This window comes from Danio rerio, chromosome 16 (assembly GCF_049306965.1).
Source record: "Danio rerio strain Tuebingen ecotype United States chromosome 16, GRCz12tu, whole genome shotgun sequence".
NCBI lineage: Eukaryota > Metazoa > Chordata > Actinopteri > Cypriniformes > Danionidae > Danio > Danio rerio.
Genome location: NC_133191.1, coordinates 30246175 through 30270556, shown reverse-complemented (window position 1 = coordinate 30270556; position 24382 = coordinate 30246175). Strand labels below are relative to the sequence as shown.

Here is a 24382-nt window from a genome sequence, read left to right as displayed (position 1 = left end):
TTCTGAGTATTATTACTAACTATTTTAAAACGGCATTTATGTGACAGAAATATTCTTTGGCACTTCTAATCAGTTTAATACAATGAAATGCATCCTTCCTAAAAGTGTTCATTTCTTAAATTTAGACACCATGCATTTATCTGACTCCATCTATTTTTAACAGTACTGTTTGTGACAATAATTGTAATATAGACACCAAAACAAATGCATTTTTTTTCCTTTAGTAGATTTATTTTAGGTGAGACAGAAATATCATCATGCCTACAACATAAATAATATTAATGCATATAGATATACAAAACATGCCAGAACATCAATCATTAGTACAATTCACCAAACAAGAAATTACCAGGAAAACATAATCATACACTAAATAAGTATATAAAAATTAGGGTAAAATATTACATACAGTTGAAGTCAGAATTATTACCCCCCCCTTTTTTTTCTACCCAATTTCTGTTAACCGAGAGCAGATTATTTCAACACGTTTCTAAACATAATAGTTTTAATAACTCATCTATAACAACTCATTTATTTTATCTTTGTTATGATGACAGTAAATAATATTTGACTAGATATTTTTCAAGACACTTCTATACAGCTTAAAGTGACATTTAAAGGCTTAACTAGGTTAATGAGGTTTACTTGGCAGGTTAGAATAATTAGGCAAGTTTTATAATGATGATTTGTTCAGTGGACTATCGAAAAAAAATATAGCTTAAATGGGCTAATAATATTATTATTAAATTTTATTATTAATATTATTATTAATATTAATATTAAAAAATTAAAAATAATTATTCTAGCCGAAATGAAACAAATAAGACTTTCTCCAGAATGAAAAATATTATCAGATATACTGTAAAAATTTTCTTGCTCTGTCAAACATAATTTGGGAAATATTTAAAAAAGAAACAAAAAAAAAATCTAATTATTCTGTCTTTAACTGTGTGTATATACAGTTGAAGTCAGAATTATTAGCCCCCCATTGAATTTCTTTTTCTTTTTTTTAAATTTCCGAAACTATGTTTAATAGAGCAAAGACAATTTTACAGTATATCTGATAACATTTTTTTCTTCTGGAAAAAGTCTTATTTGTTTTATTTTAACTAGAATAAAAACTGTTTTAAATTTCTTAATAGCTATTTAAAGGTCAAAATTATTAGCCTCTTTAAGCTATATTTTTTCGATAGTCTACAGAACAAACCATCGTTATATATATTGGTACATATCGGTACTCATTAAGAATGTCATTTTTTAATTTCATTATAATTGACTTAAAAGTAATGTTTGTTTGCTGTATTTATCAGCATCTAAAGATTTATCGATTTTCAAATGGGGTATCAGTAGCTAAAATTATACTAACTGTTGTTGATTTTTATTTATTTTTATAATGGTGTATCCCTCACTGACCTTGCAAAAGAATGAAAGAAGGTTAAAAAAAGACCCTCATAAGAGAACGATCACAGCAGACGTTTTGTCCCTCCTAAAGTCCACCAAATCACACCTTCTTGTCTTGTTCTGTTTTTGCCTTGAATCCACGTTGATGTTTGCTGCTTTCCTGCATACTGATTGGTTGTTTCTAATAACCGTTTGTCTCTCTGTCTCCCTCCTCAAAGCTCTGGCATTGGCTTAACAAGCAGGTAAATCATTTGTGCTGGCAGGTGTACGAGAGAGAGAGAGAGAGAGAAAGAAAGAGCAAAGGGGAAGCGAGTGAAAGAATGACAGTGTGTGCTCCCATTAGAAGCTTTGGAGTGATGCTTTCCCCTGTTACCTACTGTCACCCCTCTATCTCTGGCTCACTGGCTTATGGCTGCTTCTGCTGTGTGGTGCTTTGTGCTGTGGAAGAGAAAGTGTGCTTTTGGATGTGATTAAGTTGATGATGTACTAACTGTCTGAAAAATAAACCCAGAGAGTCCACCGTCTCTTCCACAGATTTGGGCCCAAAGTGTACTTCGGTTCTTACATGTAGGAACGTCATCTAACTTTTAAAAACAACAAAAACGATGGACACCCTCATTAATAGATAATTATGTGAGGGGATTAGAAGACAAAACTATATTTTAAATTAGTGATTAACAATATATCGATGGGGTGGCACGGTGGCTCAGTGGATAGCACTGTCATCTCACAGTGAGAAGGTTGCTGGTTCAAGTTCCGACTGGGCCAGTTGCCATTTCTTTGTGAAGTTTGCATGTTCTCCTCGTGTTCGTGTGGGTTTTCTCCAGGTGCTCTGGTTTCCTACACAGGTTTGGTTCTGCTGTAGCGACCTCTAAAATAGAGACTAAGCTAAAGGATAATGAATGAATGAATATATCAATGGCTTATAGAAAATGATTGATGATGACAGAAATATAGATCCACTTCAGACAGTTAAAATTGTAATTTTAATAATTATAATTTAAAGTCAAAATTATTATTAATCTTGTTACATAAAAAAATGTTTTTTGATTAATGAAGAGAAGACCGATTTTAGAAGAATGATTTTAGACAATTGTTTTATTTAAAAATTTCAAATAAATAATTTGTTTGCCATAATGATAGTCCATAATATTTTCAACTTATTTTGAAAGCTACCATTGAATTCAGCTTAAAGTGCAACTTACAGGCATAACTAGGCACATTACAGTAGGTTAATTAGGCAAGTGTTGGATAACAGTCGATTGTTCTGTAGTCAGTCAGAAAAAAATCATCCCTTAAGGGGGTTAATTCACCTTATTCTCAGCTGACGAGTGGGCGCTGCCATTTGAATCTTTTTGTCTCGCGACTTCCGGTCACATTCACTTCCATTCATTTTTTTGACGTTAACAACTGCTCGTTACGCTGCTTGATGTTGCAATTTAATATTTTCTTATTATATTATGCTACTTGGTCTGTGTAGTCATGCAAACATTTGTTTGTTGAGCAAGTAGTTTGGCCATTTTCTGCCGTTTATTATTCCTAGTCATTTTTCCCATAGGCGACTGAATCGGAAGTTCTAAGACAATCGCGAAAACAGGCGCACTTCCGCATTTTAGAATAAGGTCAATAATATTGGTCATGATATTAAAATAATTTAAAGTATGCTTTTATACCAGCCAAACTAAAATATATAAGACATTCCTCAGAAGAAAAATACATTTATATTAAATTGTTGGAAATATCAACATAATCTCACGGCAATTCATAACTTTTTGATTTAGTGGCTATTTTGTATGAATTCAGACAATATAATCTGTACAATTAAGTAAAATTTGCTTATTGCTCAGTGGCGGTTGGGCTTAGGGGTGGGGTTCGGTGCCACGCCTCCTTTTTTAAAATTGTACATTTTTGTATGACTTAACGCGACAAATTAGCCACTTAACTGACAAAACATAAACTACTTGCTTTTCTTTGTGAGATCAGGCTGGAAATACTGTTTAAATATTCCTGCTCCATTAAAAATGTTACATTTTAAAAGTGTTTTAAAGGAAATTTCAAATTTTTTCATTTTTTAATTAAAATTTTTAAGGACTTGTCACAGGAGAACTAATAACTGTGATGTCAACTGTAGATATTTCATTGCATTTTTCTGCAGTTAAAGTGCTGTTTCATTTAAAAATTGTAAATTCTAACATCATTTACTTACTCTTCACTTAGCTATTGATGTCCATAGCATTTTTTCCTTCTATGGATGTCATTGGTTTCCAGTTTACAACATTCTTCAAAATATCTTCCTTGGTGGAAAAAGCAAAAAAGAAACTCATAAATGTTTTGAAACAACTCAAGGGTGACTGAGTATCAGTGCATCCATATTTTAAATCAGTTTAAGCAAAGTTTGAATATTTCTTATACGCATGTCAAGCATTGTGTTGAGATGGACTATCAGATAATAATAATAATTATTAATGATTTTTATTCATTTAATTTCTAAAGCATCTTTCAAACACCCAAGGAAACTTTACAAAATGTAAATAGAAAACAAGAAAAAAAGACGAGTAATAAAACAAAAGAATGCATGTTCTATTGGATTATGTCAGCTTTAATTTGGTGAGGAATGTATTTTGTTCAGTTCATTCCTCTTAAACCAAATACAGTTTTTACTTTTTATAACTGCAGTATGTATTTTCTCACAGTGAAAATAGGCATAGAAGCTGACATGACTTTAAACACAAACAAACAGAAAGCAAAAATTAAGGCAATCAGTTAAAATGTAGTAAATGAGTTTTGGGAGTGGCTTTAAAGGTCTGGAGTGAGGAAATAACTCAAAGATCAAGTCTTATTCTTTGAAATTCTGTGCACTAACAAAACCGAAGTATACTTTGGACTTTAGGTGTGTGATGGGCTGGTTGTGTTATGAGTGTGTGAGATGATGTAGGGAGAGAACAGACAGTGGTACTGGAGCTTTGGGTGAAGGGATGGACTGAGAGTAAGGCTGGTTGTGTTGCTGGAAGGTGTAGACAGGTTTGGTAAAGGATTTTTGTTTGTTTGTCTGATTTACAAGGTATTATAAAGATGACAATCTAAGGTATAAATGACAGTCTTGATCTCTACGTAAACAACTCAGTACATGACACAAATGTGAGGACACTTCACTGTTGATTTCAGCTTTTTGATGTTAGCAGGCTGATTGGCTGAATGCTTTATGCTCTATTAAGCATAACAAAGCTCACTCTGTGTCCAGTTAAATCATGAATTTTAATTTCACAATTGTCGTTTATATATATATATATATATATATATATATATATATATATATATATATATATATATATATATATATATATATATATATATATATATATATATACAAATAAAATACAACAACATTTAATTTGATCAATAACAGTGTAATTTACACTACAATTTTAAAGTTTGTGGTTTTGTATCTTGTTTTTAAAGGAAATTATTGAAGTTATTCAGTAAGGATGCATTAAAGGAGTAGTCCACTTCCAGAATGATTGGTCAACCCAAAATCACAATTGATACATTTGATGGTCACCAATAACTTTATATAGCTATACTGTTTGGATACCATCGTTTTCTTTTTTCAATGATCTATTATCAAAATATCAGAAGACTAGAACTGGAGGGTAAGTAAATAATGACAGAATTTTCTTTCTGAAAGTGAACTATTTTTCTTTATTATTGTAAAAAAGAATATTGCTAAAAATGTTACAAAATGTTGATCAAATATAAAGTGAACTTAATCAGAAATCTGAAAATTCTGCGCAAAATAATGTTAAATAACATTTCTTGTCATCATTAGCATATTTTAGAGTGATTTCTGAATAATCATGTTGCACTGAAAACGGGAGATTACATTTAAAATATTAATACATTTTTTTTTAGCAATAATGGTTTTATTTTGGAATAATATTTCATAGTATTTCTGTTTCTGTTGCATGTTTGTACAAATAAATGCATCCTTAGTGAGACTTCTTTCAAAAACATGTAAAGAAAATCTTAAACAAGCTCAAACCTTTGAATAGTGTGCTTGTTTTTAGCGTCTTTTGACATCTTGGGTTTGTTCATTGTTTTTGCGATACATTAATTTCTGGGTAACAGCACATCAATTGTAATTAATTGCTTGGCTTTAGAAATAACTCTCCATTACTTAGGAAAGGGAACATAATAGTAGTTTTAGGCTACTTTAAATAATAATTATTACAGCTTTCTAATAGTTTTCTTGACAAACAATTGCTTCCATTTGTTAAGTGATAATTCCTCACAATATTCTGTTGTTAGTTTAGTCTTTGCTTTATGTCATAGTTCACGCTCCATGTAGCATCTCCTGGTTGTGTCAGATTAAGATGAGTTTGACTAGGGCTCAACAGGAGCAGATGGTGATGAGGTTATTTTCAGGTCTGGTTGTATGTCTCTCCCCTCAGGAATCTTAAGGCTTTTGCCAACAATGCTTTTAAACTGCATATTATGCTTTTAGGTTTTGAAGAAAAAGTGAGGCTGCCTTTTCTTGTTTTTAATCTTTCTTTTAATTTCCTTAACAAAGTTAACTCTAATCCATCTAATCCATCTAATCCATCACCAACATTACCAGGTTAGGTTTGTTTGTGATGTTAACACCTAACACTATGGTACCAGGAGACATGGATTAGACATGCAAGTGCCACCCACTGCGTGGGTGAGCGAAGAAACCAAAATCCACCTGCCAAATATACAAAAATCTGGTGTTTACAACCTCTCACAGTTTCCTCACAAGATCAACATCAGTTGTGCTGTTAGCTTGTTCATTTAGCTGTTTGTTTGCAGGTCTGAGAGTTATTTAATGAAAAAAGCCAGAATGTTTTTGACTTATGAAAGAATTAGATGTCTGATTAAGATCAAATAGGACTGGATAAATTAACCTCTCTGAACCTCAGAACTGATCATATGCCTGTCCCATTTTTAGTCAATAACAATAGAAAGTGCTTCTTTTATATATTTTTTTGTATTTAATGTTTTTTAGTGTGTAATGGGGGTGTTTGCGAATATAAAATGTCTGCAGGATTTTAAAGCTCTGATAAATACTTAAGGTTTCCCCAAACAATAGTTATTCTGAACTGCCTGAAATGAATCATCTGTAATTTCAGTCTTATTTCCTGCACAAACCAGCGTAAGTTTATTTTTAAAAAGCATAATGGCGGCCTATGCTTTTCATTGACTCCCTGTCAGTATTTTTTTTCTCTCAAATGCTGTAGCTGAGACATGCGAGAGTTTGGCTAGTAGTCGACAACATGTCAAGAAGACGTTTTTTTGTGCTACAAATAAAAATCCAATTTGCATGTACTTTCAAAGCAGAAGGACTCTGGGCTCAAATGCATACGGTAGAACAGGATCAACATTACTATTTATATAACTGTATACAAGTGGTGAGGAAGCCTCTGAAGTAAAAATGTTGATATTTTCTATGACCAAAAGTCATTTCATTTCTGAATAATAATCACTGTAAGTAATATAATGATCACAACAGTGAGCACTTCCTGCTCCTGCTCTGATTGGTCAAGACAGAAGTTACAACCCTGAGACCTTTGTTCATTTTCAGAACACAGATGAAGATATTTTAAGGACTCTCTCATGTCCATAGACTGCAACATTCCTGAGACATTCAAAGTCCGAAAATAAACCAAACAATTAGCAATGTTAAATTCCATAATTTTCATGATTTGGTAGCTTTGTGTATTTTCAGTGGCTCAACGGCAGTCACACAAAGCTACAAGAGCATCAAAAAATCTTTGTTCATCTGCATTATCTCTCTCGCATCAGATCAGGGTGTATGTTTAATGACAATACTTTATATTGCCCATAGTGGAGTCGGTAGTGCAACTTGCAAGCAAACTATTGCCGTAGTAAACATTCAACTGGAGTGCGTTGGCGTAGGTGAAAATAGCCATTTCTACAGTTTCATTTCTACCACTGAAATCAGATGGAATAATTTGACAGGGTTTCTGGTTCTTTTCTGGACTTTCTGGGACCATTGCTGTATATGGAAGGTCTAAATCTAAAGTCTAAATCTAAAATATCTTCATTTATGTTTCGAAGATGAATAAAGTTCTCTACATGAGGTGAAACACAGTAAGTAATGTATTCTGAGAAAAGGAAAGTGTATTTGATCTTGGATGGATGTACACCTTCTTTACAAGTCCTCCCAAAAAAAAAAAAAAACAGCAACCTTTAAAATAGCATAATAGTTGCACTTTAATTTTTAATTTTGGTCTGTTCCTCAAAAAAGTAGTAAAATATTAAAGGGCACCTATTTTACCCTGTTTTCAAGATTTGTGTCAGTAAAGTTTAATCTCAAAACACCCATCAGATTATTTATTAGACCTTTCAGAACATTAGAATTTTCTGCTCTGAACACAATGTAGCTGTTTTTGTTGCTTGTGCCTTTAATGCTAGTTCTCCCCACCCACTGTTCACACGTGCCTCAGAGTGTGCCTCAATCTCTGCCTTATCTGCGTCAAATAAGCAGCACAATGACAGACATGAAGGAAGCAGATGTCTTGTAGCGCTTCTAAGAAATACCACAGTAAGACTTTTCCCAATGATTATTTGATGTGGAGTTAATTCTGCAATGATAAGTCACAAACAATGTCATTACAAAGTTTACGCACACATACAGCGCGTGTACGTTTTACCTTGCACTGTTTTTTTGCATGGCAGATGTGACAAGTGGATAGAGATTAATATCCACTGCTGTATGGACATCCGTTATGTTAATGTACAAAATAAACCTGATTTAACGTCTACAAACCGGGATTGAAGTGTCTTCTTTTAGAATTGTACTGACATGCGGCTATGGTGATAATGTAAAGACGGTAAAATCGTTGTAATTTATTACAAATATGGCATGCATGGCATGTTTTAAAAACGTTTTAAACTTGTAAATCTCATTCTTGATCACATTTGATAATAATTGATGATCACAGAGAGCTGAACAGATCTTTTAATCCCAGTTGCTTTGCACACGTCCTGCCTTGTTGAAATGATAATACGCATGTTAATACGCAGTTGTCAGTCAAAACGGTGGGCGGGAAAACTGCACTCCTACAACACTTTGCAGTCTGCCTCAAAATGGAGGGGTTTGGATCCTATTTTAACGTCACAAAGTAAAAAAAAAAAAAAAAAAAAAGAGAGACTTATTGTCTTTATATCACCCCTACATGACTGTGGAAACACTATACCTACAAACAGTTCTGTCCAAACAGCTTACAAAAATTATTATAGGTGCCCTTTAAAGTCTCCTTTACGCTAGGTATTTTATTGATCCAATCATAAGGTTTGTCTACTTGCAGCTATTCCAGAGGGAGTCAAAAACACATTCTAACAGAACGCCTTCTCTCTACATTCTGACTAAATTTTTAAAGTCTTCTTTTAAAAGTCAAAAAAAAAAAAAAGAAGCACAGTAGTTTCAAGCTAGTCCTGATTCCAGCAAAAATCCACATGCTCTTTGACTGTAGTTTTTTGTCTATCAGAACAGGAACAAAAGCTGCTGGTCGTCTTTTTTAATTTGGGTTCTTTTACATTGAAATGTAATTTGACAATATAAAAACCTCATAAACATATCAGACCTATAAACCTTTTGTCAAAAAATAAATAAATAAATAAAACATTGTAAGTGCATAAAAGCAATAAAATTTAACATGTTCTTGGTATAAACATGGCCCAAAGAACTGTCTGCACAAAAAAAAAAAACAAAAAAAAAAACATTGTTGCTGAAAGTACATTGTTGCTGAAGTTTGGCAGAGGGAATCAGGTTTCTGTGCTGTCACACACTTGTATGAATGGCCACACTTGTTTTACTGAAACTGATTTCTCCTTCTCTGTCTGTCATATCTTTTTGCAGATGATAGTGTGGCTGGAGCGCTCCCTGGATAAGCTGATCAGTATTTTCATTATCTTCCTGCTGGTAACTGGCACACTGCTCATGGGCTTGCTGCTCACAGCTATGGTACCGTGTTTTACAAACCACTGATCATGGGTTGATAATGTCGGATGTGTCTAATCCTTTAGCCTGTAAAACATCATCTCTCACCGATTGTATTTTTGTTTACAGGTACACCAAGAGAGCGTTCATATCATTGAGGTCACCAGTAACCTGATCAACGAGACCGTGTCCAACCACCCAGAGTGGGCCAAGTAAGTTGAAACACACATTTAACGCAGTTAAGTCAGGAATCTTCTGGAAATGTTGTGAAACAGACGACGTGTGTGTTGCAGCTGGCTTCCAGAGGCCCAAGTTGTCCAGAAGGCTTTAAACTCTGCTGCCACCAATGTTTACCAACACGGGAGAGAATGGATCACGCATAAGGTCAGAGTTAAGAGTATGATAAATTTAAAAAGATAGAATAAGGAAAGGTGAAAAATAAGCATCAGAATAAAAATATTACCAGTATTAGTATTTCATATAAATCTTTGACTATTCTTTTCAAGTATTTTGGAGTAATATAATGGACCAATCAGTAATATATCAAAACAAATAATGGGAGTAACTGATAAAAATTTAGTTATTCTTTAAAAACCTTCTCTTGTGTCACTCTCAAATTTAATTTCAGTCATTTTACATGCTTTCAAATAAAATAAAAAATATATTCAGGACTTAAATGGGTAGTTTACCCAAAAAAGTAAATTTACTTAATATTTACTTTCCCTCAAGTTGTTCCAAAGTAATAATAAATAATAATAATTCCTTAAATTTATATAGCACTCAAAGTGCTTTACACATTTTTTAGGTGGAATCTCCTCATCCACCTCTAGTGTGCTGCCATATTGCGCAAGACCGCACGCCATGTTTTTTTTTTCGAAGAACATCCTGGGATTTTTAACAACCACAGAGAGATGTTTAATGTCTCATCTAAAAGCACTTATTGAACAGTATAGAGTCCTCATAAATATACTGGGGCATTAGGACCCACACAAGACTGCAGGTTCAGCTCCCACTTCGGACAGCAAAGTGGGCTTTTGTTCTGTTGAACACAAAAGAAGATATTTTGAAGAATGTTAGAAATTGGTAACCATTGATAACTATAGTATTCATAAATAAGGATTTTTGAAAATACCTTACTTTGTGTTTAACAGAAAATGGGCAAGTGGATTATTTTTAAGGGTGTGGAGGTTGGCGGGGGCCTAAATGATGACAGACTTCTTCATTTTTGGATGAGCTTTACTTTTAATTTAGGGGTAGGACATATTCCCAGCACATTTTGTCTGGGATGATATTGTCCCAATATTTTTTTTGAGTTATTCTTTAAGTAACTTACAGAAAAGTGTGCATTATATAAAAACATAATATAATGGTTCTCACTCTTTATAATCTGCAACAGATTAAATGTATTTTAATGTATAATTTGTTAGGATAGCACAATATTTGGCTGTGATAAAAAAATGAAAATTAACATTTAAAAACATTGAAATACTGAGAAAATAATATTTAAATTGTCTAAATGAAGTGCTTAGCAATACATATTATGATTTAAAAATTAAAATTTGGTGTGTTTACTGTAGGAAATTGACATGTCTCCATGAAACATGACCTTTGCTTATTATTCTAATGATTTTTGCCATAAAAGTAAAAGCAATCATTTTGACTCTTACATTGTATTTATGGCTGTTGCCACATATATACCCATGCAACATAAGACTGGTTTTGTGGTCCATGTCACATTTATAAATGCAGAGATTTGATGTGAGAAGTTGAATAATGTAATCATTTATGTTTGTGTGTGTGTGCATTATAGCTTCATAAGATATTGGGTGATAAAGTAAACAACACAGCTGTGATTGAGAAACAAGTTTTGGAGCTGTGGGACCGTCTTTATCAGTCTTGGATTGTGAAGGTAATTAAAAAACTCAGCTGCACACAATCCATGTCTTGTAAAAGTTTTTTTTTTTATTTCAGTCTGTGTTTTTGTATTGTAGAACGTGACTCACACTGGACGACTCCGTGGACACAAGCTACATATGCACAGGCAGAACAGCTGGCTGGGAGACATACTGGACTGGCAGGACATCGCCTCATTCCTGCAGGAGAATATTGAGACACTGCTTTCGGTTAGTGTTGTGGGTGTGTGTTTGTGAGTTTGCTGGGTTTTTAACTGACAGACTGATGAATATGTATTTTCTCCGCTAGATATTGGAGTCTCTGTGGGTGGTGATGAGTCGAAATGTTGGTTTACTGATATCCACAACAACAACGCTGCTTACCGTACTATTCCACAGCGGCACCGCACTGCTCAACTTTGCCCTGTCTTTGGTAACACACACACATACACACGCACACACAAACAATCAGACTGATGTAATTACATTTTGAGGGCTGATTTTGATTATGGTTGCTTGACAAAGCCAATACACTGAAATTCTATTTATCTAAAATCTATTTTTTTCTTTTCTTTTTTTATAATATTCAACAAATCTGATGGAATTTTATTTTTTTGGAATTTTACCAAATATTTATAGAGTAAAGCTCAAAGAGCATTTACATTCATAGATTCACAATCTTCAGACCTTTATCAACATACCTATCATTAGCAATGCCTAGCAACATGCTAATACATGTCCGAAACAGCATTCTAATTCATGTTAAAAACATGGTAACAAGTTCATGTTGGAAGGATGAAATACATGTAAACCCATGCTAAAACATAATACAGTATGGTAATTCATGCTAAAAACAAGCTAACAGCATGCTAATTCATCTTATTAGCATTAAATCATTGTGGGAATGTGTTCATTTGTTAGAACATGCTAAAAACATGTTTATTCATGCTAAAAATATGCCAGGAAACATTCATTCATGCTAGTAACATGCTAATTCATGGTAAAACATACTAACAACTTGCTAATTCATGTCAAAACATGCTTAACTATGTTTCTAATGCTAGACACCTGTTTGCTAGCGGCATTCTAAGTTATTTAGAAACGTATAGTAATCGATGCCAGCTATTCTAGAAACATGCTAATTCATGCTATCATACTGGAAACATGTTAGCAATGTCAACTCATGCTTGCAACATGCTAATTCATGTGGCTTTGTCCAGCCAACATCATCAACGTTTGTCAACAAACTTCACTCATCTAGTTACTCATTGTTTCTCTGGACATATAGGTGATTTTCCTGACCACACTTTTTTACCTGCTGAGCTCCAGTGGTGAATACTATAAACCTGTGAAATGGGTTATCAGCCTCACTCCCCTCTCCCAACCTGGACCCTCTTCAAACATAATCGGCCAGTCTGTGGAAGAGGCCATCAGGTACACATGTGCACAGGGACCAATGCTTTGTCTTACAAAGGTGGTTCTAAAAAACTTAACTCAAAAGACAAATAGCTATAGACACATCGATTTTTAGAAACGGGCAAACTGTCCTTTGCCTGGGCAAAATGCTTGCACTGCTGCACTCCATTACACAAAGCTTTGTTTGTTTTTTAAGATATTTCAAAAAGATTTAAAAGGCACATTCTGGTCTGCCTTGTCAATGGCCGAAAGATGGAAGTAGTGAAACATTCGATAGTTGACAGCTGTTTCACCATAAAAATATTCATTATTTCAGTTAAATCCAGTGACAGAAACCTTTTTTTCTCAAAATGCCTGTTTTAAATTTAAAACGATACGTTTTAAATTAATCAATTCTACATTTTGCCGTTGTAGATGGTGTGTTCTTGGGAAGTTTTCTTAACCCATAGTTTTAAGTGTGGTTCTGGAAGGCCCAATCCCAATTCTACCCCTTAGCCCTTCCTCTTTTCTCCGCCCTTAATTTTGCATGTTCACGCATAGGACTAGGGGTGTTCCAATTCTCTTTAGGTTGAAGGCATTGTGCTAAGGGGAAGGGCTAGATACCTCTTGTAATGGAGATTTTTCAGGGACCATACTTTCAGGGTAAGAAAATTTCCCAGAATACACAGTCTACAACCACAGCATGGCTGCAAACGGAGGTTAGGAGATGCACAAATTAGTATTTTTTTGTCATTATTACGATTTTTACAACAGTTTAAATAAATAATTAAGATGTAAACCAGAAAAACAGATTAAAACTGAAAACTGGTTTATGGGAAGTAATCTGTTTTTATTTATTCATTTATTATCCTTTGGCTTAGTCCCTTTATTCTTCAACGGTCACCACAGTGGAATGAACCACCAACTTAGCCAGCATGTGTTTTACACATCAGATGCCCTTCCAGGCGCACAGAATTGCCAACTGGCCCAGTCGGGACTCGAACCAGCAACAGTGTTAACCACTGAGCCACCATGTTGCTTGTTTTTATTTTTTGTTGATTGTAAATTGTATTACAAGATTTAGATTGAGATGTTTTTTTTCTTTCCATACAGTATTTTTAAGGATATTTTGTTTATTCAAACAAACTCATTGTTTTGAAACTGGTGAGTAAATACTGACAGACCTTTTATTTTTGGCTGAACTTTCCCATTAACGCCAGTCAAAGACGCTGTACTATGCAACTGCCACAAGAGGGCAAGACTGTTCCATCTCCATCTGACAAATTAGCATTTGTACAGACGATTTAACACGGGTTATCAGAACAATTGAAATGCGAGTGAAATTGACTGGTAATAATGTGCTGGTTAAAATTTGGAGGGTTCATCTGCAGGTAAGAGCGACCCAGAAAAAAATTAGACTGAATAGGGTCACTATCCTGCCAGCACTGCGGTGCCCTTGAGAAATATGCTTAATTCCTAGTTTCTCCACTTCAAATTAGCATAATGTAATTGGCTTAGATATAAACATCTGTTAGGTGTTTTTTTAAAGCCCAATCACACATTTTCCTTCATAGAAAATGTCAGGAGCTGTGAAAGTGTTTTCTTTAACTGTGAGCACAGTGTTTGTGTGCTGATGCCGCCATTACCCAGAATGCACAGAGGTAATCCATTAGAAAATTAGATGATCACACCAGTATACAGGTGAACTAAAGAGAGAAATATAGGTACTCTAGGTACTAAGGAGATATATGCTAAGGGGAGGTATATAGGTAAACTAAGGAGAGAAAAGGCTTTTTTTTGTGTTTACTCTGTGTCTCAGTGTGTTTTCTGTGCAGGGGTGTGTTTGATGCTTCTCTGAAGATGGCTGGATTCTATGGCCTGTACACTTGGCTCACACACACAATATTTGGCATCAACATTGTCTTCATACCTTCTGGTAAGATTAAAATACAGATTTCCACTTCCTGTCTTGAGCATGTTTCTCAACGCATGTTTTGCACATTAACACTAGCGGTGGTAATTTCTAGATGACTTTCTTTTCATGATTGCCAGTGTATTATTACTTTATTATACTGTTATTGTAAAATAGAATTTATATTGGGGCGATACATAAATATGGGCAGCAAATTTAATAATATTCTATTTTTGCATATACATTAGATTAGTCAGTACTGAAGCCAAATCCCAGAATTTTGCATGAATGTAAATGTATTATCTTTCTATTTGTAAAGATGTTTGGAGACTAAAATAATAGTTTTTATAAATATATCTGTTTCTTAAATAGGTTTTGTTCATTCATTCATTCATTCATTTTTTTGTCGGCTTAGTCCCTTTATTAATCCGGGGTCGCCACAGCGGAACGAACCACCAACTTATCCAGCACATTTTTACGCAGCCGATGTCCTTCCAGCTGCAACACATCTCTGGGAACATCCACACACAGTCATTCACACACACACTCATACACTACGGACAATTTAGCCTACCCAATTCACCTGTACTGCATGTCTTTGGACTGTGGGGGAAACCAGAGCACCCGAAGGAAACCCACGCGAACGCAGGGAGAACATCCAAACTCCACACAGAAATGCCAACTGAGCCGAAGCTCCAACCAGCAACCCAGCAACCTTATTGCTGTGAGGCAACAGCAATACCTACTGCGCCACTGCTTACATATATTACCTATATTGGATAAAAAAGGGAAAAGTTGGCAAGTTATTGTTTAATGATGGTTTGTTCTGTAGACTATCTAAAAAATAAATGGCTTAAAGGGGCTAATCATTTTGTCCTAAAAATGTTTTTGAAAAAAATAAAAAGCGGCTTTTATTCTAGCTGATGACTTACTCCAGAAGAAAAAATAATATAGGAAATATTGTGAAAATGTCCTTGCTCTGTTAAACATAATTTGGGAAATATTTATAAAAAAAAAAAGGGGGGGGGGGGGGGGGGGGGGGGGTTAATAATTCTGACTTCAACTGTATTATTATTATTAATACTACTACTACTACTAATAAAATAAATTAATAATAATAATAGTAATAATAAAAATAATAGAAGCAAGGGTGACACAGTGGCGTAGTAGGTAGTGCTGTCGCCTCACAGCAAGAAGGTTGCTGGTTCGAGTCTCGGCTGGGTCAGTTGGTGTTTCTGTGTGGAGTTTAGATGTTCTCCCCACGTTCGCGTGGGTTTCCTCCGCATGCTCTGGTTTCCCCCACAGTCCAAAGACATGCAGTACTGGTGAATTGGGTAAGCTAAATTGTCCGTAGTGTATAAGTGTGTGTGGATGTTTCCCAGAGATGGGTTGCAGCTGGAAGGGCATCCCCTGCGTAAAACATATGCTGGATACGTTGCCGGTTTATTCCACTGTGGCAACCCCAGATTAATAAAGGGACTAAGCCGAAAAGAAAATGAATGAATGATAATAGAAGCATTGTTTCTTGCCATCACAATAACAAATCAATATTCATTCATTCATTTACTTTTCGGCTTAGCCCCTTTATTAATCCGGGTTCGCCACAGCGGAATGAACCGCCAACTTATCCAACACATGTTTTATGCAGCCGATGTCCTTCCAACATGCAAACTGCACACAGAAATGCCAACTGAACCAGCCGAGGTTTGAACCAGCGACCTTCTTGCTGTGAGGCGACAGCACTACCTACTGCGCCACTGCGTCGCCTACAAATCAATATTCAAAAATATAATAAAAAGAAAAGGTTCTTTAAAATTTGTAATAAAGCACATCATTACATTAGTAAACTCTGAGTTTGAAATGTTACCATCAGGCAGGAGATTGAGAATTTTAAGATGCAGAATTAATTGGGTCAAGAACTCTTTTATTCCCTCTGCGTTTAATTATTGTATCATAATATGTAAGTGTTTATTAATTATTTATTTATTTGTATGTGTTATTTATCATTTTATGTAATGCTGTGTATGTGCCTCAGACCCTGAAACAAATTTCCTCACCTTAACCTTAATATTTCAAGAAATTATTTTTAGTTTTAATCAAATAAATGCAGTGTGTGTTTCTGCTTCTCACGATTTACTTGTTTTTCTGTCTTTCTCTTGTGCAGCAATGGCAGCAATCTTAGGTGCCGTGCCGTTTTTGGGCACATACTGGGCGGCTCTTCCAGCGGTGTTGGATTTGTGGTTGGCACAGGCTGAGGGAGTGAAGGCTCTACTGCTTCTCTTCTTCCATCTGCTGCCAACGTACTTTGTCGACACTGCCATATACTCTGACATATCAGGGTGTGTTTGTTTACAGTTTACAGATTAAACCATACACGACATTGTGGGTCAGGGCTGTCAGAAATGTAAACTAACCTGATTTCTTTTTTTAGGGTTACTTTTAGGGAGTGTAAAATTATTTGATCATGGTATTTGAGGGTCAATTTGAGGATTAATAATTATATTAATTTAATAGCTAACCATGACTGCACAGGCCATCCCAATAATAAAATCACTTACTATGCTTATTATAATATTTATATTTCTTTGAAAAAAGATACAAAGTAGTTGAATACAGTCTGTTTAATTTTATATTCTGTTTTTTTTTGTCAAAACATGTGAGAAGTATATGCTAAATTTTTTTTTTTGTTGTAATTATAAATTTTGTGAACTTTTTCATTAATTACAAATTTAGAATATTTTCAAATGTAAAAACAAAAATGCTTTGGAAGATTGATTTTAAAAGCCAGCGTTTTTCAGTTCTGTTCTTGTTTGTGTACATTCATAAATCTCGATCACCGTTATTTAGATTAAATAATTACTTGTATGTGCAGAGGTGGACATCCATATTTGACCGGCCTCGCAGTAGCAGGTGGAGCGTACTATTTGGGTCTGGAAGGTGCCATCATTGGACCCATCCTGCTCTGCATACTGGTGGTCGCATCCAACATCTACAGTGCCATGCTAATGAGCCCTAGCAGCAGCCAGCCAACGCCAGTGCAGAGCCACTTTCCTGGACATCACACCAGGTCATACATCTCATATAAAAGTGCTACATGTAGAATACAGAAACTAGTTTTTATAAACACCACTGCATGGTGGCCATTAATGAACCATAGCCAGCAACTAATAATTCATGCTCAACTTGTGCACGTGACAAGAGTTTAAAAATCAGCCTGACGGGTAACACAGACCAACCTACTCTCTCATTTATGAAGTTATGGTTTGTAAATTGTGTCGAAAGTCTGTCACTTTGCATGAAATCACTATCAGAATCCTGCTCTAACACTGCAAAAATGCTTTTCATACTTAGAGTTTTTGTCTTGTTTCTAGTCCAAATGTCTGAAACTTCTTAAATCAAGAAGCATTTTCTACACAAGCAAAACAATATTGTCTTGTTTTTAGATTAATAATCTCCCAAATATGTAAGTAAACTTATTTCAAAGTGAAAAACAAGATTATGTTACTTAACCCATTGGCAGATAATTGTTTTAGGGAAAAAATCACTTACTTGTAACTGATTATTTCTGAAAATAAGACAGTATTTTTGCTTGTCTAGAAAAGGCTTCTTGATTTAATCATTGTTAAAAAAAGCATTTTAAGCAGTGAAGCAGGTCTCAAACAAAGGATAACTGAGTGAAATGCCACATCTTTAAAAACACAATATAATATAATGTAGATCACCATTTTGCGCATGATTTTCATTATCATTATTTGACGTATTTGAAGGCAAGGCAAGGCAAGGCAAGGCAAGGCAAGGCAAGTTTATTTATATAGCACATTTCATACACAGTGGCAATTCAAAGTGCTTTACATAAACAGGAATAAAAAAGACAAGTTTAGGAAAATAAAATGCAGACAATAAAAATGAATAAAAACAGATAAAAACAAATTAAAATGAGTTAAAATAGGTTATAAAAGAATGAAAAAGAAAACGAAAAACAATAGTGCGATCTGTCGGACGCAGCACAGTGCTCATTCAGTAAAGGCACAGCTAAACAGATGTGTTTTCAGTCTTGATTTGAATGTGCCTAATGTTGGAGCACATCTGATCATTTCTGGAAGCTGATTCCAGCAGCGAGGGGCATAGTGGCTGAAGGCAGATTCACCCTGCTTTGATTGAGCTCTTGGAACTTCTAGTTTATATGATCCTAAAGATCTTTGAAGTGAGAAGTAGGTTGATCTTAACGAGGAGAGGCTTTAATTCTGTGAGGAAACAGCTGATCGGTCTGTTTAGCTTTAGCATGTTTAGCTTTAAACACTCATTTTAGAGTTGGCTATATCTGGAATTTACAGTAAAATAAATTCTGTTAACTTATAGGACAAATATGACATTAATTCAAATCTGCAAACCAGGGCTCCCACAATTCTTGAAAGTACCTAAAAGTACATGAATCTCAGACATGGATTCAAGGCTTGGAAAGTACTTCATAAACAAACACATGCCCTTAAAGTTGCTTGAATCGAAGTTGAAATTAATTTGTTTAGGGTTTAATTTCAATCGTACTCAATTGTCAAAAACAGAATGAAAAAAAATTATTCCTAAATTAAAAATCTTACATTTCTTATTTTACAATATTACTGACATCCAAAGGCAGAAGCAGGAACCGCAGCTAAATGTTTACACATTTGACCACATTACAAATTCTGTGGAAGAACACGTATTGTGAACAACTTCGATGACAATTTCGCAAATTGTCAGTAATTTTCCAGAAAGGTCTGTAAGTGTGAAAGGGGCAATGATTGACTTTCGTAGGGACTTTCTTAGGTATAATTTAATAAACATTAAAAGCTAAGCAAGTTTGGGAATCAAGTTATTTCTGATATTTTTATTTTGGCTAGTAAAAGTTCTGAATGTCTGGTTACATAAAAAATAAATTGGTTGTCAAATTGGCCAGAGCGTTAAAAAAAGATATTTTCAGTTATATCCACAGGACTAGATGTGGTTCGGTGTCCTGATATATTCACATCGAAGTTCTTTCATTTAAAGTAAAAGAAGTTGGAAATACCTGTGCAGTGATAAAATGAGGCAGTCATGAAGAGTCATGTTTTGTTATAAGCTGTTCACATGTTAGCAATAAAGTGATTAACATAAAAATTCTTCTCATCACATATAACTCATTTTATCATTACCCCCGTTAAAATCACCATCTTAATTCTGTCTTTTTCCTCTAAATTTTCAGGTCATTTGCAGAAACCCCAATGCAGCTGAAGAGGAGCAATGAATGAGAGTCATTTAAGCAGCCTGTCATGCTTGTTAACAGCTCCCCCTTCTCTAGGTTGTCCCATACAGCACTTTAAGACTTTAAAAAGAGGGCAAATTTTCCATATCTTTACCCTAAGGGTTCACACGCTACATTCTTCGCAAATGTAGCTCTCATAGCACATAGCATAATGATGCCCCTCGATGTCGACTTCTGTGCTAACAGTTCATTTAGCACTTAGCACTGTGATGCTAAATTTGTGTAATGCTAGGACACCAGGCTCCAAAAAGGCTGTACTGCTTGCACACTCCAGTGCAAAGTTTAGTTAGCAGGCCTGTGCTTTGTCTAGCACTGCACTGGCGAATGATGCTATCAGTTAGCATACTCACAACACTATATGTTTACATTATGCTTTACTGTAACAGTTCACCAATGTCCCATTTAGGCGGTAAATCACAGATTTTTTTTTTATACAAACTGATATCTTATCCCATATTGTGGATGTGTTTGGCACTGTTGTTTATGAACAGACTTTACTCCCTGATCCTACTATTTAAACAGTGTTATATCTTTCTGAACTCAAACATATACAGTTCATGTTCTACTGCCCATAGAATTACATGAATTTTCTCTATCAGGTTTGTTGTATTTGATTTTACATAGAATGAAACTCAACAGAATAATTTAGCAGCACTAAACCTATACAAATATCCTTTTTCAGGAGTATTTGTTCATGAACAAATTCTGTATACTGTAAAGTAGCTTAACTGAAACAATGTGAAACTCCTAGAGTGTTGCCATCTCACATAGTTGTATATTTATATTGCTATTTGTTGTCCCATCAGCTTTATACATTACCTCAGGCGTCGTAATGCATTTTTAAGTTTGTGTTGTTCTTGGGCTGAATCTGAGTGAGGTACATTGTGAGATTGATGTACTATGATGCATTTCTTCAATTGTTCCGCATTGATTTTATTTCACTTCCATCGCATAGCTTTATTAAAATCCCTGTTTTTATATTAATATATGGTAATTCCTCTTTGTACAAACAGCACTATTTGCTTAATGTATTGTTTTGTGTTCTGACGTTTAAGCAGTGTGCAGAGATACAGCTTTGGTAGCATTAAAGACAAATGCTGCTGGCAGAAATGATAATGCTTGTTTACAGGAGAGTAGAGATGGCTCCAAGTCAAGCTTGAATAAATTGCACTGAACAGAAGAAATACTTACTCTGCTGTTTCCCATTATTTGTTTTTCCACTTTATTTTGGCTAGAATATGCAAAAAGTGTGTTTTGGAAAAGTTGTCGATGAAGAGTGAAAGTGGATGTATTGTTTTTTCAGTTTTACCAAATAATTGATATATAATTTGGTTAATTGTTGTGATGGCACATTACAAGCATGGCTTTATTATATTTTTAATGTGAAAAGAGTGGAGATGGGGTCACTAATAACATATTTTAATAAAACTGACTACATTTTAAATAGTTGTGTCTTTTTATCTTTTTGAATACACAAAGCCAAATAATATAGGCTTGAGATGTCAAAGAATCTAAGTTGATCTTGAATGTCACTGAAGACCACAGAATAATACATGAAAGCTGCAGACCAGCTGTCTGGACTAGCAACCTAGAATCAGACTAGCAGGTTTAAGCCAGTAGCTGCAGACCAGCAGATTATTCAGACAAGCAGGTTCAGGCCAGTCATTTGGACATTTAGGCCAGCTGATTCAGACCAGCTGGTTCAGGTCAGTCATTTCAGACCAGCAGATTAATGGGATATATTTAGGCCTGCTGAATCATACTAGCAGGTTCAGGCCAATCGTTTCAGACCAGCAGGTACAGGCCAGTCATTTCAGACCAGCAGGTACAGGCCAGTCATTTCAGACCAGTAGGTACAGGCCAGTCATTTCAGACCAGCAGGTTCAGGCAAGTTGTTTCAGACCAACAGGTTTAGGCCAATCGTTTCAGACCAGCAAGTTCAGGCCAGTTGTTTTAGACCAGCAAGTTCAGGACAGTTGTTTTAGACCAGCAGGTTCAGGCCAGCCCTTTCAGGCCAGTCGCATCAGACCATAAGGTTCAGGCCAGTCGTTTCAGACCAGCAGGTTCAGGCCAGTCGCTTCAGACCAGATGGTTCAGGTCAGTCATTTCAGACCAGCAGGTTCACGCCAGTAATTTCAGTCTAGTTGTTTCAGACCAGCAGGTTTAGGCCAATCATTTCAGAACAGCAGGTTCAGGCCAGTCCTTACAGGCCAGCAGGTTCAGGCCTGTTGTTTCAGACCAGCAGGTTCAGGCCAGTCATTTCAGACCAGCAGGTTCAGGCCAGTCATTTCAGATCAGTAGGTTTAGGCCAGTCGTTTCAGATCAGCAGGTTCAGGCCAGTCATTTCAGACCAGTAGGTTTAGGCCAGTCGTTTCAGACCAGCAGTTTCAGGCCAGTCATTTCAGACCAGCAGTTTCAGGCCAGTCATTTCAGACCAGCAGTTTCAGGCCAGTCATTTTAGACCAGCAGGTTCAGGCCAGTCATTTCAGACCAGTAGGTTTAGGCCTTTCGTTTCAGACCAGCAGGTTCAGGCCAGTCCTTTCAGGCCAGTCGCTTCAGACCAGTTGCTTCAGGCCAGTCGCTTCAGACCAGTCGCTTCAGACCAGTCGCTTCAGACCAGTTGCCTCAGACCAGTCGCTTCAGACCAGTCGCTTCAGACTAGTAGGTTCAGGCCAGTCATTTCAGACCAGCAGGTTCAGGTCAGTCGTTTCAGACCAGCAGGTTTAGGCCAGTCGTTTCAGTCCAGCAGGTTCAGGCCAGTCGTCAGATCAGCAAGTTCAGGTCAGTCGTTTCAGACCAACAGGTTTAGGCCAGTTGTTTCAGACCAGCAGGATCAGGCCAGTTCTTTTAGACCAGCAGTTTCAGGCCAATCGTTTTAGACCAGCAGGTTCAGGCCAGCCCTTTCAGGCCAGTCATTTCAGACCAGCAGGTACAGGCCAGTCGCTTCAGACCAGCAGTTACAGGCAAGTTATTTCAGATCAACAGGTTTAGGCAACTGGTTTCAGACCAGCAAGTTCAGGCTAGTTGTTTTAGACCAGCAAGTTCAGGACAGTTGTTTTAGACCAGCAGGTTCAGGCCAGCCCTTTCAGGCCAGTCGCTTCAGACCAGTAGGTTCAGGCCAGTCGTTTCAGACCAGCAGGTTCAGGCCAGTCGCTTCAGACCAGATGGTTCAGGTCAGTCATTTCAGACCAGCAGGTTCACGCCAGTAATTTCAGTCTAGTTGTTTCAGACCAGCAGGTTTAGGCCAATCATTTCAGAACAGCAGGTTCAGGCCAGACCTTACAGGCCAGCAGGTTCAGGCCTGTTGTTTCAGACCAGCAGGTTCAGGCCAGTCATTTCAGACCAGCAGGTTCAGGCCAGTCATTTCAGACCAGCAGGTTCAGGCCAGTCATTTCAGACCAGTAGGTTTAGGCCAGTCGTTTCAGACCAGCAGGTTCAGGCCAGTCATTTCAGACCAGCAGGTTCAGGCCAGTCATTTCAGACCAGTAGGTTTAGGCCAGTCGTTTCAGACCAGCAGGTTCAGGCCAGTCCTTTCAGGCTAGTCGCTTCAGACCAGTAGGTTCAGGCAAGTCATTTCAGACCAGCAGGTTCAGGCCAGTCATTTCAGACCAGTAGGTTTAGGCCAGTCGTTTCAGTCCAGCAGGTTCAGGCCAGTCGTCAGATCAGCAAGTTCAGGTCAGTCGTTTCAGACCAACAGGTTTAGGCCAGTTGTTTCAGACCAGCAGGTTCAGGCCAGTTCTTTTAGACCAGCAGTTTCAGGCCATTCGTTTTAGACCAGCAGGTTCAGGCCAGCCCTTTCAGGCCAGTCATTTCAGACCAGCAGGTACAGGCCAGTCGCTTCAGACCAGCAGTTACAGGCAAGTTATTTCAGATCAACAGGTTTAGGCAACTGGTTTCAGACCAGCAAGTTCAGGCTAGTTGTTTTAGACCAGCAAGTTCAGGACAGTTGTTTTAGACCAGCAGGTTCAGGCCAGCCCTTTCAGGCCAGTCGCTTCAGACCAGTAGGTTCAGGCCAGTCGTTTCAGACCAGCAGGTTCAGGCCAGTCGCTTCAGACCAGATGGTTCAGGTCAGTCATTTCAGACCAGCAGGTTCACGCCAGTAATTTCAGTTTAGTTGTTTCAGACCAGCAGGTTTAGGCCAATCATTTCAGAACAGCAGGTTCAGGCCAGACCTTACAGGCCAGCAGGTTCAGGCCTGTTGTTTCAGACCAGCAGGTTCAGGCCAGTCATTTCAGACCAGCAGGTTTAGGCCAGTCGTTTCAGACCAGCAGGTTCAGGCCAGTCGTTTCAGACCAGCAGGTTCAGGCCAGTCATTTCAGACTAGCAGGTTCAGGCCAGTCATTTCAGACCAGTAGGTTTAGGCCAGTCGTTTCAGACCAGCAGGTTCAGGCCAGTCCTTTCAGGCTAGTCATTTCAGACCAGCAGGTTCAGGCCAGTCATTTCAGACCAGTAGGTTTAGGCCAGTCGTTTCAGACCAGCAGTTTCAGGCCAGTCATTTCAGACCAGCAGGTTCAGGCCAG

At 36.6% G+C, this 24382-nt stretch overlaps 1 protein-coding gene across 4 annotated transcripts in view; it reads left to right on the top strand.

Annotated features, from left to right (window-relative positions):
• Positions 1-21306, top strand: part of tmem245 (transmembrane protein 245) — a 34985-nt gene extending 13679 nt beyond the window's left edge. The window contains exons 7-18 of one of the 4 annotated variants that reach the window (XR_012392115.1): positions 1620-1643; positions 9302-9406; positions 9512-9594; positions 9676-9766; positions 11193-11291; positions 11374-11505; positions 11585-11707; positions 12563-13100; positions 13140-14605; positions 16746-16920; positions 17454-17648; positions 19803-21306. Coding sequence is in view for 2 of the 4 variants with exons in the window: in XM_001340361.10 (XP_001340397.8) it covers positions 1620-1643; positions 9302-9406; positions 9512-9594; positions 9676-9766; positions 11193-11291; positions 11374-11505; positions 11585-11707; positions 12563-12708; positions 14505-14605; positions 16746-16920; positions 17454-17648; positions 19803-19848 (1320 nt within the window). In the remaining 2 variants the exon portion in view is untranslated. The remainder of the gene's footprint in view (positions 1-1619; positions 1644-9301; positions 9407-9511; positions 9595-9675; positions 9767-11192; positions 11292-11373; positions 11506-11584; positions 11708-12562; positions 13101-13139; positions 14606-16745; positions 16921-17453; positions 17649-19802) is intronic. The other 3 variants (XM_001340361.10, XR_012392116.1, XM_009292372.5) reach the window with 3 other exon arrangements.
• Positions 21307-24382: the final 3076 nt, after the last annotated feature.